At 42.0% G+C, this 18,559-nt stretch overlaps 2 protein-coding genes across 2 annotated transcripts in view; both read right to left on the bottom strand.

Moving 5' to 3' along the window:
• Positions 1–10,198: 10,198 nt before the first annotated feature.
• Positions 10,199–13,587, bottom strand: nrarpa (NOTCH regulated ankyrin repeat protein a). The gene is made up of 2 exons (XM_036528901.1): positions 13,217–13,587; positions 10,199–13,054 (listed from the first exon to the last, which is right to left on the bottom strand). The coding sequence occupies exon 2, from the start codon at positions 12,503–12,505 to the stop codon at positions 12,167–12,169; it is 339 nt and encodes a 112-aa protein (XP_036384794.1). The 5' UTR covers positions 12,506–13,054; positions 13,217–13,587; the 3' UTR covers positions 10,199–12,166.
• The window catches only part of exd3 (exonuclease 3'-5' domain containing 3), a 47,014-nt gene continuing 41,643 nt past the window's right edge, over positions 13,189–18,559 (bottom strand). Inside the window, exon 21 of the mRNA XM_036528900.1 lies at positions 13,189–13,316. Coding sequence (XP_036384793.1) covers positions 13,271–13,316 — 46 coding nt within the window. The 3' untranslated portion in view covers positions 13,189–13,270. The remainder of the gene's footprint in view (positions 13,317–18,559) is intronic.

The raw sequence follows: 18,559 nt of genomic DNA, 5'->3' as shown, positions 1-18,559 counted from the left end.
TCTGAGCTGGCTGTTGTGTCAGAAAGGTTCAGTTAAGTGAGAATGGGGGGGGGGGGGGGGGGGGTGCTATGTGCTATACAAGCAGATCTAAACTGCACAACTGGATCAAATACCTGGAGCATTCCTGCACGAATGACAGCCCCCTTCTTCAATTTTCTCCCACTGAAAGCACATTTGCATGCTGAGCCAAGGGGCTCCAAGTTCACATGAAACAAGAAACTGTGTGAAAGGGGTGATGGGGGAGCAGGTGCAAGAGACAGCGGCTGACAGGGGCAGAGGAAGGCGCAAGGAGTGACAGGAAGAGGAAGCAGCCCCATGGATGTTTAGGGAGGGATAAAGATAACAGACTTCCTTCATCAGGGCAACAGAGGGCCACAGGGCCCGGGACCATGGCTGCCATACCTTGATCCCCAACACCAGGTGCCCTCTTGGCTGCACTTGCGTGCTGTGGCCCCTGGAACTCACTTCTGGGGGTCTCTGACTGAACATTCTATTTGCTATCAAAACCCCACAAACTGTTGTATAGTTATATAGGTTTGACTTGCTACTGCATTGTTGACATTGTCTTGTCCTAATTGGTTAGCATTTCATATTTTGATATTTGTAATTAATTGACTAATTGGCTACTTAATTAATTAGCTGTATTGATCCTTTCTCATTTATATCAACAATTTAATTATTAAATGCTCCAGCTGTCAATGAATGATGATGCTCTCTTGTCATACCAACACGCATACAGTAAGGTAAGTGGCATAGACTGGAGCATTACTGTATGACTGGACCCTGGCTGCAACCGCAGACAATACCACAGCCACAGTCTTCCTCAGCAGAGCCAGGAGGGCTCAGAAACATTGTTAACCTGCACATAAACACAATGCAACACACAAGAGCAGATTCAATAAAAATGTGATTTCAGCATGTATTTCAACCATTGGTTCAGTACATACAGCCTGTTTCAAAACTATATTGATAAATACAGTGATGATAATTATCTTTCTGGAAAAAATACAGCCTCAATCTGATCACCAGCATGCAATTTGAATTTAGAGGCCTTTCACATATACTCACAACACTAAAAGTGCTCACCTGTGGACACCAGGTGTATTTGCATACTGAGGGCTGTAGTTCAATTCAGAAAGCAAACAAATTTCTCATACCTCACATTGCAAATGGGTGGTGGAGCAGAGGGCTAATGAATGCTAAATGTGAAAAGGCTCTTAAGTTAGCATGAGTAAAAAGGCAAGTAAAAAGGCAAGACTTACAGTTGCATTAGGCTGCAGCAATGGTTGTTTTACCTGAGTAGGTGCTTCATGTTGCTCACCGAATCACAAGTGCACCCTGAAAGACTGGACAAACCTGAACAGGAGTGGTCCACAGACATGATGCTGCATGGCTGTTCAAAGCCTTAAAATAACAGCAACAGTGCTATTCTGAGTGACTTGCCACCCAGTGTATATCCCTCAATGCCTTAGCTCCTTCTCCCAACTACCCTTCATTTCCATTGATGAAGGGATAGCTTATGAGCACCTCTTTGCATTTACAGCAGCACAGATACATATTGTAATAAATGTGCCAGTTCAAATTTGTTACATTTTAAAAACATCTAAATTGATCTTTGATATAAAAACTTTGATAAAATATATTTTCATAATTTAGTAACTTTTAAATATCATTTAAGTTGTCTTTTTACAATGTTACATATGTTATTATTTTTTACTATGTATAGCATTTATACTCCTATTGTGTATAAATACTACTGCTACATAAAGACCGTCTTACTGGAAAATTCCTGGAAGGAGTTGCAGCATTCCTGTTTCATATACTGATGCTCTTAACCAGACCAAGTTTCCTTGTAAGTCACCTTAAAATTAAAATTATGCTGGAGATTTCAGGGAAAAACATCATTTAACTTCATCCTGTCGTTTTGATTTCCTGGTATTTGAACAAAAGCAAGAGCACAAAGTCACTTCTTTCAGAAAGAGGGTTACAATCATTAGATTGTTGACCCCCCCCCCCCCCCCCCAATTGAATTATATTGAACTATTTTTCACATCATAATGCAGCACACAAGGCTTACATCTCCTGTATATCATGCAGTCATTTAAAGTAGTCAAAATAAACAACCCAGCAAAGAAGGTTAATATTCTTCAAGAGTTTTTAAGAGGAAAATAGAGAAAGTAAAAAGCAGAGGGGAGGGGAGAGCTCAGAGCCTGTGGCCTGCTGTCACCCCCATTATTCCCTCATTCCTCCACCCCTCCCCCAGCTTCCATTCTCACCCAGAGCTCCCCCACACACTTCTCGTCCCCCATTCGCGCACCTCACCCACAGCTCCTCCCAAAATCTCAGTGCTGCAGCAGGGAGAGAGAGGGGGAGGGGTATGACAATAGGAGGAATGAAAGCATGCAGTGAGAGCTCGGTGAATAGGCCCATTCAGCGTGCCCAGCCAAACAGAAAAGCAGCTCCCCTCTCACTTCAAACCCAGAATTTTATTTGGTACAACTGGGTCTTTATTCTCTGTAATTACTCTCCAACACACACGCAGACACACATACACACATGAGACAAAGCATGGGAGAGTACAAACATGTGAGTCCAATTGAATGTCTGCAAAGTGTGTGGATAGATTCAGCTTGGTTGATGTCTGGACTACTAATGAACTCCATCCCCAACAGAAGAAATACAGCAAATAGATCAAGTTAATTCAAAATGCAGAAAATTGAGCTTTTACCTCACTGTGACTGCGAAGTTCACATGGCTACTTTTAAAGATTGACTGGGGTCTATCCAGGTGGTGGTTTAACTGCACAGACAAATACAGTCTGACAATGAGGATGTCGATGAAGCCAGCAGTTAAGGGCTTCTTGGGATGAGTTAAGGGTATTCAATTTTCTACTACTTTAAGCATGTCCAGAGGACGTTTCATCGGTGTATCAACTCATACATGGCCTTTCATGCACCATTCCAGCACATGGCCACACTGATGCTGCAATAATCCACACAGCCACATCAGATCAGATCCATAAGAGGGTAGCCACCTGACCATCATGCCATCGCCAGCCTTCATGTGACATTGAAGCCACACACTGGCACGAATGTTGGAACCAGCTGGGGGGGGACAGTGGTCAGTGGAGAAGCTTGACCTCGAGCCAGGCCAGAGGAATAAGAGAGAGCGGGCCGACACACACACCGGCACGTTGAAGTTCAGACTCCATCTCCGTCGCCCTCTCTCGCACGCACATTTGCATGCACTCTTGCTCTCAGTGAGGGTCTCCCATGCCACAACCCTGTAGCCTGTTGCATCACTGAGGCCCAGACGTGCTGATTCCACCACATACACCCCTGCTCCTGCCCTTGCCCTAGTAGCAGCAGCCTGTGCAGGAATGAACCCCCAAAATGAAACAGGGACACACACAACCCCCCAGAACAAAAGAGCAGCCAGCAGGAGAGTACAGCGATGAGGCGGGTGGGTGGGTGGGGGGGGGGGTACACTCCATATGGGCACTCCTAGCCTCTGTGTGTGCTGGCAGGCAGATGTCACATGGGCTCCCCCGCCCCGCAGGCCACTGGGTCACGCAGCACAGAGACACTGGGTAAATAGATATGCAGAGGAACTGGGGGCCCTCCCAGCTGCCAGCCTGCCATACCCTCCCCTCCCAAACAAGCAGCCCTCACTAGCAGCCCCCAACCCCCAGCCTGGCGAATCCCTTTGTTTGTTTATGCCTCTCTTTTCTCCATTTTTTTGTAGTCCCCCCCCCCCCCCCCCCCATTTCTTTCACCCCTCTCGGTCTCCCTTTCTTTCTGCACAGCATAAAGTCGATTCTTCTGTCTCCCAGATGTCTCAGTGACATGGACATGGGACAGAAATAAACCGGTTGATGGACGTGAGAAACACAGACTGTTTCTTGACGTGTGCTGTTATGCATGCATATTCGTGTGTTGAACATGGTAGATTGTGTGTGTTTCTAGGAGGGTTTGGTGAGGGGGGGGGATCCGGGGAGGTGTGTCGGTGACAGGTGTCAGTTGCCAGGTTGTGCACTGGCATAGGGCCACCATCTCAAACAGAGGAACAATCCCAAAAACATACAACCCGATCTGTGTGGAGTGCTGGCCTCCAGGGCAGGAGCAGGTTATTTCACACACTGCTGTGATGTCTCTATGCTTTAAGGCTCGGTATAAAATGAATTTGAATGAAAAAGGAATGGATGGACCGGGGGGGAGTGGGGAGTGTCAGGGAGGGCTGTTTCCTCTTTTGTGTAACAGGTCCGCTGCTTTGGGCCTCTGAAATTTTATTGAACTGGAAGAGTGCAACCCCCCCCCCCACACACACACACCCACACACATACCTCCCAGCCCCCACTGTCTCTCTGCTGTAGCTCTTCCTCTCTGGTTCCTTCACTCATTAGCATAGCAGCTGCTGAGTGTGGGGGGACCGAACAGAATGGGAAGGGGGGGGGGGGGGGGGGGTTGGGGGCTCCAGTCAATGATGGGCCGTCTGGAACATGAATAGAGCTGAACAGGGCTCAGCAGCCATAACAAAAGAGGAGAGGAGAGAAGAATGAGGGAGTGAATGGGCCTGCTTGTCTCTGTGTGCCGGGGAGAGCAGAATGGAGTGAAAGAATGAAAGAAAGTTAAAAGGAGCTGAAGCTGGCCAGGGACCGGCCCAACCACCTGTCTCTCTCCCCTCGCCCTCACCCTCCATCTCTATGCGCAGGCCCTGGGGGTCGGATGTGTCCACCCCTCCACAGTCCTGAGGGTATGAGAGATGCTTTTCGGCCTGCAGCTGAACTGACACTCGCACCAACAGGTGACTCAAGCTCCCATCCGATCTGCTGTAGCTCCAAGTTAGACGTTGAGACTTGAGTTGAGCAGAATTATAGACCAGGAAGCTGTAGTAAAGAAAGTGATGGCAAAAAGGAAAACCAGTCAGAGATCCCACTGTTTTACTGACACATTAAAGCATAACGTAAAGCTAATCAGAAAACACCCACACCCTTTATGCCGTTCTCTGTGTTTTCTAGAAAAATGTTCAAGCCCAGGCCAGATTCAATCCAACTGCAACCATTCTTTATGTTGAATAACGATGTTAAGAATCATGCTGAAGAAATGAATGGAACATTGTTGTGTGATAAACAAAGGAATGCTAGACCTGCTTAAATTCTTGCTCAATGTTAAGGACAAAAGGCAGTACAGTTAGATTGAATATAGGTCTCTGTTTGAATCTCAGAACTGACTTCATTCTTCCATCATGGACTGGACTGATTCTCCGCTGCACACGAGGCAAACTTGCATTTCCTTGTATGCAGAATAGCACGTGTGAAACAATAGAGCATCTCTTCTTATCTGTGGCAACTGAGATGCTATTTTTCATGAGCTCATGAGTTCAGGCTCATGAGTTCAGGCTCACTTTCACACCATTGCATTCTATCAAAACTGTACAGCTTCACAACTCACAGCACCTGTTAGTGTTACTTCACCACTGTCCTAACTCTCACCCATTGCAGCTGGGTTCCTCTGCTCTGGGAGATGAAGGTCTGTTTTTATGTGGCTTGCTTTTCCTCATCTCAGGAGAAACCACCCACCTGAGGTCCACATTTTTATACTCATCTGAATTGGCCGATCACAACCCACAAATATGTCAAGGCAATTGTCTTAAAAATCAAAATGTAATCTATCAAGCTTCCCCATGAGACCCTTCGGAGGAAATGGATTGTTCCTTTTCAGCAAAGAAGAGGACAGGTGAAATGCACTGCCTAAAGCGGTTTTCACATATGAACTCCGGACAAAGTGCAGTCTGCAACTTGGCCGGAATTGCCCTTTCATACATGTAGCACCTAACAGGAGATTGTCCGTGACAGACGCGTTCTCACCTGCAGGAAATACGCAAATACGCAAAAAGTACACTGCAGAAATCGCTGTGGCTGTATTCGAAACCGCCTACTGCATACTGTTTACTGCGTACTACACAAGTATATACTGTATACTGCATGCTATTTTTCAGTGTAATACCCAGTATGCGACCATTAATAATTACATTTGTAGTATGTTACATTGTCGCTTGAAAGCATTGCGAGTTTCATCATGGTATTTTCCAGTTAGACGCCACTTGCATTCTCACGAGTGAAAAGTATTGACGAGATCACCTAAAGTATTCGCGAGTTGAAGTATTTTCATTTTTGTTCTTTTCAATATCTTGCCTTTCGGTGGTAGGGGTACATCATGTGGCACGGAGGAGGAGAAAGCGAACATAGCTATTGTACTTTTGGGTCGCTGCAGCCTATACAAAAACCACACATAGCCATCCAAATGCTGCTACCGGTACACATAATTTATTATTAATTATACATTTATTATAACAATAAGGTAAGTTTTTGTTGTTGTTATGTAATGTTAGGTCACCAGTTCACCTATATCACTATACCTATCGCTATTACTTAGCTGCAGCTTAGCTAGCTAGTAACCAGATAATAAACTACTAACCAGTGGCGGCGGGTGAGGTGTAAACAGGGGTAGCTGCAGCTTAGCTAGCTAGTAACCAGATAATAAACTACTAACCAGTGGCGGCGGGTGAGGCGTAAACAGGGGTAGCGGAAACATTACCTTTAAATATATCATTACTTTCAACATGTTCCCCTTTATCCTCCTTGATTAACAATAAAACAAATAATTCACAGAATAATTGACACCAATTGTAAATAGAGTAAATGATTATGCTCGCGAAACAGCGCAGATTGTCTGTAGTTTGTGTGCTTGCGAAAGCTACAACGTGAAATTGTTCAATTAACAAGGATGGCATTTAACGATGTAAATTACGTTAAATGCTCATGACACATCACAGCTTTTGTGAGGTCTGTGTTCTAAACGTTATTGTTCATTGCACTCAACCTAACCTGAAAGTTTATTCTCAGTAATTTAAATCGATTTAACTAAATTTAGCTCCGTTTTGTAATTTGATTTTTTTTAAACACAAAAAAGCTATAATTTGAAACATTTAAGAGAAATCTTTGGGATTACTTGCCACTTAATTATTCAAATTGCCATCCTTGTTATTTTGAGCATTTAAAGTAGGCTAATTTAAATCGATAAATGCCGTCCTTGTTAATTATACAATCTCACGTTGTCGCTTTCGCAAGCACACAGACTACAGACAATCTGCGCTGTTTCGCGAGCATAATCATTTAAAAGGGAACAGGTTGAAAGTAATGATAGATTTAAAGGTAATGTTTCCGCTACCCCTGTTTTCAGCTCATCCGCCGCCACTGCTACTAACCAACATTATTAATCATCGTAAGAGACAAGTTTTGGCAGTATAGCTATAGCTAACTAACTCTTTAATGATCATTGGACTCAAAATAGCATGTATTTGGAAATATCCGCAATGTCAACAAAACAGTGGAAAGCAATGTACAGGCACGCAGAAAAGAGTACGAGGCAGATGTTTGTATTCTTCCGGTTTCGCGCCAGTCACATAATAGAAACGTCATCAACACGCCCACTCGCTCGCGGTGGATTCTCCAGAACGTTGCCTGCTCTATTCACACATGGGCTCACTCCGACATGAGGCGGACTTTGTACTAGAGAGCTGGCAGAACGAAGTCGGTCACATGTCCCGTCTGACATTGCGTCATTGCATGTCCGGACATTTGCGTTCTCACATACAGCTCCTCCGGCTAAGGGCCGGATACGTTCCGGCGTCCAGTGCATGTGTGAAAGGGGCTTAAGTCACTCCAGTTCATCTAATGCATTGTCCACCATTTCTGTCTCAACTGTTTTCCAGCTTTTTAAATGTGAATTTTTCCCACGAGATGAGCAGTAACTGTAAATTGTGCAATTTTAGTCACATACTTAAACAATGAGACAGGTGAATAAACAAAATGTTAACAATAAATCTCACTGCCAGCAAACACCTCTAATACCTCCACACTGTTTCCTGCTGAACCCTCACCTCATTCTATGAGAGTCCTCAGTCACTTCTTGTCCCTCAAGCTGTGGCAAACAGCAATTTGTTCTGCACATGTCTGTTCCTCCTCCAAAATCTTAGGGATTCTTTTAAAATCTCGCTGGTCTAGGGGTGTGGTGCCGCATTTCATAGGTTTTTCACACTTTATTACTGTGGTTCTGTTCTGACTGTGTTTGATGGAGGTACACGCCTTTTTTAACATTTTAGTGCATGTTTGTGTGTCTACATGGCTTGTGTTTTGCTCCTTTACATCTCCTTGTCAGAGGCCCAATTGCATAAGGCAAAGCTCTAAGAATGCTTTGTTTTCACCTCAAAACTGAGTGCACATGTATATTGGTGTTAGAAGAAGCAGCTTGTAACCTGAAACATTAGAAGATGTGCAAAGGCCAGGATTCTGGGATGTGGACATCCTGTTTGCACGGCCAGTGATAAAGCAGTGTAAAGCGGAAGCTGGGTTTCCAAGATTTCACAGTCATCAGGAGCCATCTATTGTCTTCCTTGTGTTTTTGTGCAGTGGGAAACTTGCCCCCACACACTCACTCCCACGTGCAAAAACCATCACCCGAACAATTGCTATCTTACAGGTAGGCTACTGCGGATGCAAGTAGGGCATATTTTTATAGGGAGTGAAAGAGAGAAAGAGAGAGAAACATTGAGAACTTGTATCTGCTCTTTCCAGTCCCAGCTTCAGCTGTCCATTTGCTTTTGGTTGGACTCTCTGCTAAAATCATTTCCAAATTCCTGCTCTAATCTGCAGCAGGCACATGAAGAATCTATTAGGGGGCCGCTCTGTTGCAGCTCTGGGACAGAAGCCAACTCTACCACTGGACAATGGAAATCCAACTGAACAAGAACATCCTGCAGAAGAGAGTGACAGAGAGAAGAGGAACAGAGGCCAGCAATGAGAGAGAGAGGAAGCATGAGAGAGGGAGAGAAGAAAAACAGAGGCTGGGTGCGAGGGAGAAAGGGAGAGATGTGGCAGACTAGTCTCACTCTCAATACCTTTGAGATCCTTTCTCTTTCCCTCAGATAACATCTACAAGCAGCTGTAGCATACTATTTAACTCTTTTAGTTGTTTTATTCACACCCTTGGGTTGTTTCATGAAAACAATAAAACCCAGGAAAAGAGGTTGAACCTACCAAGTATTAACTTGAGGAGCCCTGTAAAGGTCATTTGTATGATGTCCTTCATTCATCCACATGAACAAATTTCCTGAGAGCTATTGTCAAATAGTGAGGGAATGGGCTCAGGACAGACTGGCTCTGTAAGGTTGCCCCCCCCCTCCACCCCCATCCCCCCCCACTCCATACCCCTCAATTCCCATCATCCCCAACCATTATTTTAGTACGGGAGAAGAGAGGACCAGGGGGCAGGACACATTCACAACATAAAACCAAGAAAAGTTTAATGATTTCTTTACTGGCTTGTACACAAACGTACAAAATTACAGCACACGGTCCCTCTCCACACAAGATCACAGTGTTACAACATTCAAAAGTAGGAACAAATTAAACAACAACAAAAAAAGAAAAAACCAAATCCAAGACGATGGAACACCCACATCACTCATGAGACTCAACCTTTAGTTTGCAAAAATGCAAAGCAAACAGAACTTGGTCCAAAACAATTTCAGCACTTTCTCATTTAAACCTATTTCTGTCGTTTCACTCGTGTGTCATAAATGTTATGACACGATCGCGTGAAACAACGATGCATCGTGCAATATTTGATACAATGATCTTACCATCAAATGTATTGTTCCCCTTTCATAACAACAGGAGGACTGCACTTCAGAAAAGAAAGTGCTCCAAGATTTTCAGCTTTTATATATTCATATATATATATAGATATACATACACCCGATCACAGAGATACAAACAATCTTTGCAAACATTATGTTTTACAAAGTAACACATGAAAAAGACAATATAACCTGGAGCTTTTTATACAATAGTATTTTGTTGTGTTCTTTTTTCTATTTAGAAAAAAATAAAATGTTGGTATGAAACCAACCATTAACAACAGTTATCAGTGCAATATTTTAAAAAAAGATCTCAAGTTTAAGACAAGCGATGCATACTTTACTGTTTACACCAATCTAGTCCTCAATGTTTATCGCTTTGACTTTTTCCAGGTACACAGACAATCCTCAATCCCTGGTGTTGCTCTCGGCAATGCCCAGTCACACAAGGCCACATATGGATCAGGGGTGACACAGGGTGCTAAAGTATGACAACAACAAATGCATGCAACACAGACACACATACACACACGTCATCAAATATCCGTGATGTAATCCTATTTTCATTCTCACTGGTGGCCTTTGAATTTAAAACAAAAAAAGTTATATATAAGCAGCATTGAAACGAACATTAGGGTGCCATGACTTCCAAATGCAGCAGTTTGTATTTGTCGATTCTCCTGCTTTAGTCATGTGGAATTAATGATAAGATTCATAATACAGTAATAAAGTTTAATGTCCTGTTCAGTAGTGACAACTATTCGTTAGCCTCAGCTCCTGGAGTTACCAAAACAGGCACTAGGGGGCATACAAGGCTTCGCTTTTGTGCAACAAAGCTCCCTGCATTTAAGTCATGCATTAAATTCTACTTTCTTTAAGCTAAATCAACATTAAAGATCAATTTAAACAGAATATGGAACGATAATATGCGTTCAGCTGCTAAACTAGCACTTGCAATTCTTTTACCATGCCGTTAGAAGAAAAACATAAATAAACGATATGTAACTTACTCGACAGAAAAGTTTGGTTGTATTGTGGGAAATAAATTCCGACTGAGGACCAAAAGCTCGTACTGATTTTGTGGGTGGGGAAGTTAGTCAGCTTTACTTTTAGTCATTCCCATTATATTACACCACATTCATTTGATTTAACAAAATTAAAATACACGACCACTCTTCAAATTGTATGATAGTTGAATTTCATGTCCATGCTACCGTAGGCTTTTCAAATTAAAAACATTATGCAGCGAGTGACGAACGAGCAAATATCAAATGATTCCGACTCAAATATACTTCAATCAAATCCCGATGTGACATCAAATGCTGATATCTTGCAATAACCGTGTGAACACGTCTAATACCTTTGAATACTATACAGTCGAGGTAGCTGGCAGAGAAAACCAAACAGAGAGTAGGCTAGAGGACTAATTACTTTAAATGTACTTTCAACAATGGTTAGATACAAATTTAGGCGTGATGTGGGATCTCCTCGAGGGATCGTATATATTAAAAGACCGAAGCAGCTTAGACATCAAGTCACCCTAAATACTTTAACCTACAAATTTGTTAAGAACCACAACATAATTTAAATGCAACTTCTCAATGTACCTTCATAAATAAAAACCCAGCCTGCATTCACAGTAATGACCAGGGCGTTAATAAAATACTGAAAGGAGATTATAAGGTATATTCCAAATGCGACTTTCCTGACGTTTTGATACAAAGCGAAAGCAGCGGTACAACACATTAACCATTGACTCTCGTCTTACTGGGCCAAAGCCACTCGTTTGCTTGGCGAGGGCAGAGCGCATCTACTTTTCTATATAAAGAAACAAAGTAAAGCTATTTTGTACAGTACTTAACTTTTAGGCAAGTGTTATAATCATGGATTCATTAAAATGTAAATGTGACATCTTAATGCCGCTTTTTATAAATCATACCAAATCGTTAATTGATAATAAACCCAAATGTTAAGAAAACAGCATTTAACCAGACAGATGGTCTTCATTCCCGTGTTCACCTCTTCCCTTTCAGATATTCCAGCATGCAGATACAGCATCAAGTGCCATCTTTATTCTAATAACAAATAATTTAAAGGGGACATACGAGTGAGCGGTGGCTACAGGTGAACACGTCATACAAAGCCCGATAAAGAAGCGTTTCATTTTAACAGCGGCAAGAAGGGGTCTAGCTTCAGTGAGGACACCAACATGTTTTAACCGTTCTGGTCTATTTACACATTCAAAAATGCTTAAGTACCAACGCAACAGCAGGGCGTTCACTTTTTTTTCAAGATTTGTGCTGAAAGCAGGGAGAACCATGTGGTGTTTGATTCACGAGTAGGAAAGACCCCATTTGGCTTTAAAGAAACGGGATGTGGCCGTCTTTTTTGGCACACCTAGGTAAATTGAAACGCAGGTTTACAATAGCCTGGTTCTCCGTGTTTACCTGACAGCAAAGAAAACGGCTCACCGTGCACCAGAGGAGTACTTTGCCTTTGTGATGAGGTATAGGACTATGTCTTGGTGTCCTCCGAAAGCGGCAATATGCAAGGCACTCCACCCTTCCCTGTTGGCCAGACGAATATCGGCCCCGAATTTCACCAGCAATTTGACAAGTTCGAGATTTCCGTCAATGACTGACTGATGCAACGCCGTCTGCCCTTCTGGCCCGAAGGAGTTGACATTGAACTCGCAGTTTGTCATGTTCTGGAGGAGAGAGTGGAGTTCCTTTGTGTTGCCATTCTTCACTGCTTCTTGGAATACTCTCTGTGGTGCAGAACAAGTAGATATATCCGCCTGGCTCATGATGTAAATTGATTCGGAATGCGAATGGTGACCCTGTCTGTCGCTGTCGGAATCGGCCTGACGGTTGCACTCTTGAAGTTGAAAGGAATTAAATGCTACTGATTAATACCAGTCAAATACTTGGATGTGCAGTGGGACTTTTGAGAAATAAGACAGGTATATCCCAAAAAGGACAGAGAAATTAACACACTCGGTGTGCAAAATATTTTCAATGGCTGAGCAATCCAAGCCCCTACAATTTTTTTAAACTTAAAAAAAACTCTTTTAAAAGGTACTTTAAAGAAATCCAAATAAAGTGTAATATGTAGTCTCTCCTTCCGCTTCCTCCGTTGTAGTAGCAGCACCAGGGTTATTGCAGTTGTTAAGCAATAGAACTAGCTTTTCCTAAATCGTGAATGAAAGTATTTCAAAGTCAGTATCTCCAAAAACACGTCGATTAACAGGCCGATGGAGTGAGGCAGGGTCTTCTCGTGATATTTACCCCCTGACTGCGCTTCATACGTCCCCACCTTGATTCCCCTGAAGCCGCCGCGTTCTGGCAAGGGGTGACTGCGGGACACAAGAATGAAACAATAATATATAAATGACATAAACGTCCTTAGGCCTGTGAAGTGTTCACGAGTAATTCTGCTGTACCTTTAATCCGAAAGTTGCTAAATATATTGCTGACATTTACTTGCCTGTACTCTTGGACGGGTCGTTGCAACGTACTTTGGTAATCCTCCGCGTTCCCCGTTGCCGTGCCTCTTCGTAGAGCGGTCCCAGTCAGTCTCTGCCTTCGAGCGCGGGCGAGGGTTCTTTTTCAGGCGTCCTGTATTTGCATAACAATGAAACTCGATAAAATCGAACTGTTGTGATATGGGCGGAGACTGAAGTAGGTAATAGGCTGCTAGATCCATATAGGGAGGGCCCAGGAGCGTGAAACTGTAGAATGGGCGTGTTTTTGAGCACTAGACCTCCTAAAGAAATAAAACAAGCGGCATCTTGTTGATGACGCTCTCTCTCCCACCCAGATAACAGACATAACAACCCAAATAAGCAGCTAGTAATAAAAGTAGCGATTAAAATGTCTACCTCAGAACTAGTACAATTCCTGCAACTGGTTTAAACTATGAATCTCTTAATTTCAGTGGGGAAAAAAATGAAATAGCTTTCGTCAACATTTCGCTACCATTTTCATACTTCATTCCATACACCACCAAGAAAATATAGTGAGTTGTATCTGATTTGATTTTGTCCTATTGTTATTCAGTGTGGTAAGCATCTGAGATTAAAAATAATATATATATATATTAATATATATCTTTAAATGTAGTACAATATAACTACAATATGAATCAACGCTACTTTCTAGGACATTCTAGTTCAAAAGGTTTCTACTGCAAAAATATTCTTTATTCTGTTAGAACCCTGTAAGTTACCGTTATCGGTTATCTTCAGAACTCAGTTAATGTGGGTAAAAGGATGAAAAACCGAAGTCACAAATACTGATATGACGAACACCAGCGGTGATTCAAATTACATGTCCTTGGGTGACCATATTCTGAACAAACTAGCAATATCGCATTTAAAGGTGAGTTGCCAATATGTTAGAGCTACACAGGTGGCCTTTTCAGTGAACTACGAAACTACGAAATACATGCTGAAAACAACGGTTTTTTATTGATAGGCGACGTTTAGCTGAAAACTAGATGGCATAGTGATTTAGCTATCAACTGGCATTACGACAGCTTTTTTAACGAAACATAACACGTTCAGACGTGTTACTATGTAGCTAACTGTGCCTGATTTTGAGTTAGAAAAAGTTAAATTCACGAACAGCTCACACCAAGTGATTTTAAGATTGACAGCTTCACTCACAAGGCAGTCATAAAACGCAAAATTGCGCCTTCCATTCAATAAAACTCCTGGTATATTTTGGAACTTTCAGTGAGTTTGTTAATCGATAATAATCGCTTTAACGTTCCGTGGTTGATGTCGATCGACAGTTGTCTTGTTCCCCAACATTAATTATGAAAACTGTTGTGTCAGTTGCTCCAGACAATATCTACAGATTGAAGGCACGAATAAGTCATGACAAAAACGACTGAAATTAAATATTGATGAAAGCAACGTTAGCCCTACGGATAATGTTATTTTTAACTCTTCAGTTTTGTTTAATCAATCTAAACCCTGGGTCATATCAGTACAAGCCTAATTGTCACCCTCACGACAGCTACAAGCCCCCCTTCCCAAAACTCCAAATTCCAAAACTCATTGACATTCTGATAACTACAAACCAAATGGACTAGCGCTTCAATCGAAATTATTCATGTTTCTTTCTAACATAAAACACCTTTCCCCGAACCAAATGGTGCATTTGAGCATTTAGGGCGGATATTCCTGTTGTCTTAAGTGACAAGCAGCGGTACTTCAAATGACAAAGCCCGCGCTACTTCCTGTGAGTGAGAAGAGGTGCGCGCTGTGCACAGAATGGCACGCAGTGCGCTAGCACCGTGGGAACCGGACGCCTGTGACTGCTCTATTCTCGACTTGCTCGCATGCCGCAGTTTGGCGTGGAAACCCACAAAAAATTTACTGAACGTTTGCCCATTTGTTGGTGGGCTCGAAACTGCAAACTGAGACGTGTCAATACAATCTTCCCATATTTTTTTAGCCAGTGTGCTTTCATTGTCTCAACCTTTACACAGCACACTGCAAACACAGGCAGTATCTGACCAAATTTTGCTCGTTGAAACCCTTTTTGGTGCTGCCACGAGCGTTTGCCCTTATATGTCGGGTGTCTAGACATAATCAATGTGATTAATCTATTGACTTTGAACAGATGACTATACAGGATGTAAGCATTTGTTCAGTATCCAGAGGAACATATTTATATCTTGCCTACTTGTGGGGGGTCATTTGACAAAGATACATAGCCAAATGTGACATTCTTCAGCTTAGTTCCAGTTTATGCAATTTTCATGAACATGTTATGGAGGCTGATAAATTTCAAAGTAAACTCAAATGAGGTTCCTCAAATGCATTTTAAATCTGATATTTTCAGCCTGATATCTAAACTGTATCTGAATTGGGGAGGCTTATTTTAAAGTCAAAAGCCAGTGCAGTTGCTGGGAGGGGAGAGACAGACTTAGCATTCCACCACATCCACTGTATCATGTATGAAAGTAGCAGAAAGGTGTGTATCATAGATTGTGGCCTTACATCTCAGTATGCCTTTTCACATGTTTTTTAAACACAGAGCAATATCAGCAACTACTTTGTGTCTCAGATGTAAATGCCACAATGTGTTCTTAAAAACAATGTATGCTTACTTAGTATGTTTACTTAGACCGTGTAGGGCAACTTGTTTATATTACAGATGCAGGCATACAGATTACAGATGTACTTACTCAGGATAAAACACAAAAAACTAATAAGCAGTATCCCATCTTTGAATACCAGGATGCCCCTTCCAGAGTGGAACTCTGTTAAAAATCTGTCAGTTGAATATCTAAGATACACATGGACATGTAGAATACAATGCCAACCCATGCATGGCAACATAACATGAAGTGTGCTCCAACACAAGCTCACAGCCAAGACATATTCTCTAGGTCACATTTGAAATTTGCTTTATGCTATAAGTCATTCACTCTTCCTGTCTGAAACCAGAACAGCGTGTTCTCTCTCAGCATTGAAGGTCTCTGACCGTGAGATAGTGACCCGTCATATCGTTACAGTCCCATCATTATGACATTCTATGAACATTTAAGCAGTCAGAGATGTTTACTGATCAGAGAATTTTTGTTTTTGGTGCTCATTTGTTTAGGGATTATGCAGGCTGGTAGCTATAGAATGGAAGAATCAAGTCTGCACAGTTAAAACAGCACAGCCTCTTTTCACTTCATTTCTAAAGACAAATAGTGCTCCCCATATTTATTCATAGCACTGATTAAAGTAGAACAAAAATGAAATTGAAGAAATGTACTTCAATTAAAATGTGATACTTCAATCTTACTAGCATTGCACAGAGCAAAGTCACAGAGTAACAGTAATCACAATACTAATAATCACTAATAATCAGTCTTTCAGTTACTCTGGAATATAGTTATAAGAATGAGTTATTTTGCAGTATCTATCTTTGGTTCAGCAACTTCATTGAGGGGAAAGCTACAGGTGTTTGCATAGAGCACATCAAAGCTATGTCAAAATGGCCATTATTTAGCGCAGCCAGACTAGGGGAAAGGTTATAGGTTAGTTCACTAGTAAAACAGCCAGGCAGGCAGCATTACTTGTTGGATAATTTGTTTAATACTGGATCAATGCAGTGCACGCACATAGAATACACTTGCGCTTATATTTAATGTAAGTTACTTATGTGTTCTCCTGCACTGACGTGGAGCATACTATCCTTGAAGCTGCATAATGTAACAATATCTGCACGGCAAGCATGCCACAAAAAGACGTGTAAAAACCTTCTGAATATTTTGCGCTACAAAAAATAATTTGGAGGTAAATGAAATCAGTATCAATAAATCAAAAATGCTACGAACGTGGAAAAAACAGTCATAACAGCGAAACAACAGAAAAAACGATATTAAGACTCAAACCACCTCTGCGCATAACGTGCAACTCTGACGACAAGCGATTTGGCGCCTGAGCCAAACCTTTCAGTGAACGGGAAAGGCGGAGCCCTCGAGTCGCGGGCTGAGGACTCTGTGGAGCGGGCGTGACGTTTCAATAGAGAAGGCGGGTTTTCAGAATCCAATTCATTACCACGTGTTTAAGGAGCGTGGGAAAGAGGCGAGCTTTTCTTCCCAGCACAGCAAGAGTGAGATCAAATAACACGGTGCAGCAAAAAATTCAATGCAGTTACACTATAAAACTTGGGCAAGGTTCTGCGTCCAGACGAGGACATTCAGTCAGATTATATGATTTTCCTCAGAGCGCATCATCTTATATTGCCTTCACAAACAAACCGAAAAAGACGTCTTAAGACTTAGAAGATATAAAACTACAGACCGGAGAATGTATTTACAAAAAGCTTTTTTTCTCACTTGGAATGATTTTGCGCCTTTTGCGTTCGCACATTCCCTCAAGACTCGAGTTCTCAACAAAACCCGCGCTTTAAGTAACGTCAGACATTTCGTTTCTTATGTGCTGAACGTTAGACACCCGTTTTTGAAGTCTACTTGCTTGAGGCTTTGTGCAGTGGTATGGTATCTCTCATTTCTCAATACTCAGGATCTGACTATCATTTAATCATTAACAAGATTTGATTAAGGAAATGCTTTCAGAATGTTGGAATCTGACAAATAAAATGGTCATTTTAACATATAACTTTTTACATGTAAAATGACGACACAATAGATGCACAAAATAATGTCATTTTTAGTAAGGGCCACAACAATGAATGGAAAAAAAAAACTTCAATGAAAATAGTTCTTCTTTTGAAACTTTATCTTTCAGCACTATAAGGATGAATAAAAACGGTATCAGTGCATACCTTTGGGTTCTCAGCTTGAACACCCTCACAACTGTGAACTGCAGTGACTGCATACAACACTCCTTTGCTATTGGAGCTTTCTCGTGTAAACACACCAGAATAACATCTGAAGAGCATAACTGCCGTCTTTCTATGGAGGGGAAAAGGTAGTGTAAACACCACACTTCAACATCAGAATGATACCATCTAGCAACATGCAATTGTATAATTACATGTGTTGTCTTCACAAGCTTTTATTAGAGACATGAACTTGCACTGTATGTTTAATGTGCAAAGACAACTGGTTTCCGGACAAATAAAAAAAGGCCACTAGTGACAACTCTCAAAAGTGATGGGTCAAATTGCTGGTGGCCTTGCTGCCTGAGTGAGGCTAACGTGATGCCTGGTCACTACAGGTGACTCACTTGTGAGAGCGTGAAGGAAGCATGTGTCTTAAAGTCATTTCTGCCTCACACACCGCAGATGCACACATCGTAACACGGTGAGGGGGAAGCCTCCACTCAGTCAAGCTAAATATTGTTTTCCAGCAGAGTAAGGGTGAATTATATTTAAATTCAGTCAATTTA

The sequence above is a fragment of the Megalops cyprinoides genome, chromosome 5 (assembly GCF_013368585.1).
Source record: "Megalops cyprinoides isolate fMegCyp1 chromosome 5, fMegCyp1.pri, whole genome shotgun sequence".
NCBI lineage: Eukaryota > Metazoa > Chordata > Actinopteri > Elopiformes > Megalopidae > Megalops > Megalops cyprinoides.
Note: the sequence above shows the minus strand (reverse complement) of the source record. Positions and strands in the feature narration are given on the sequence as shown.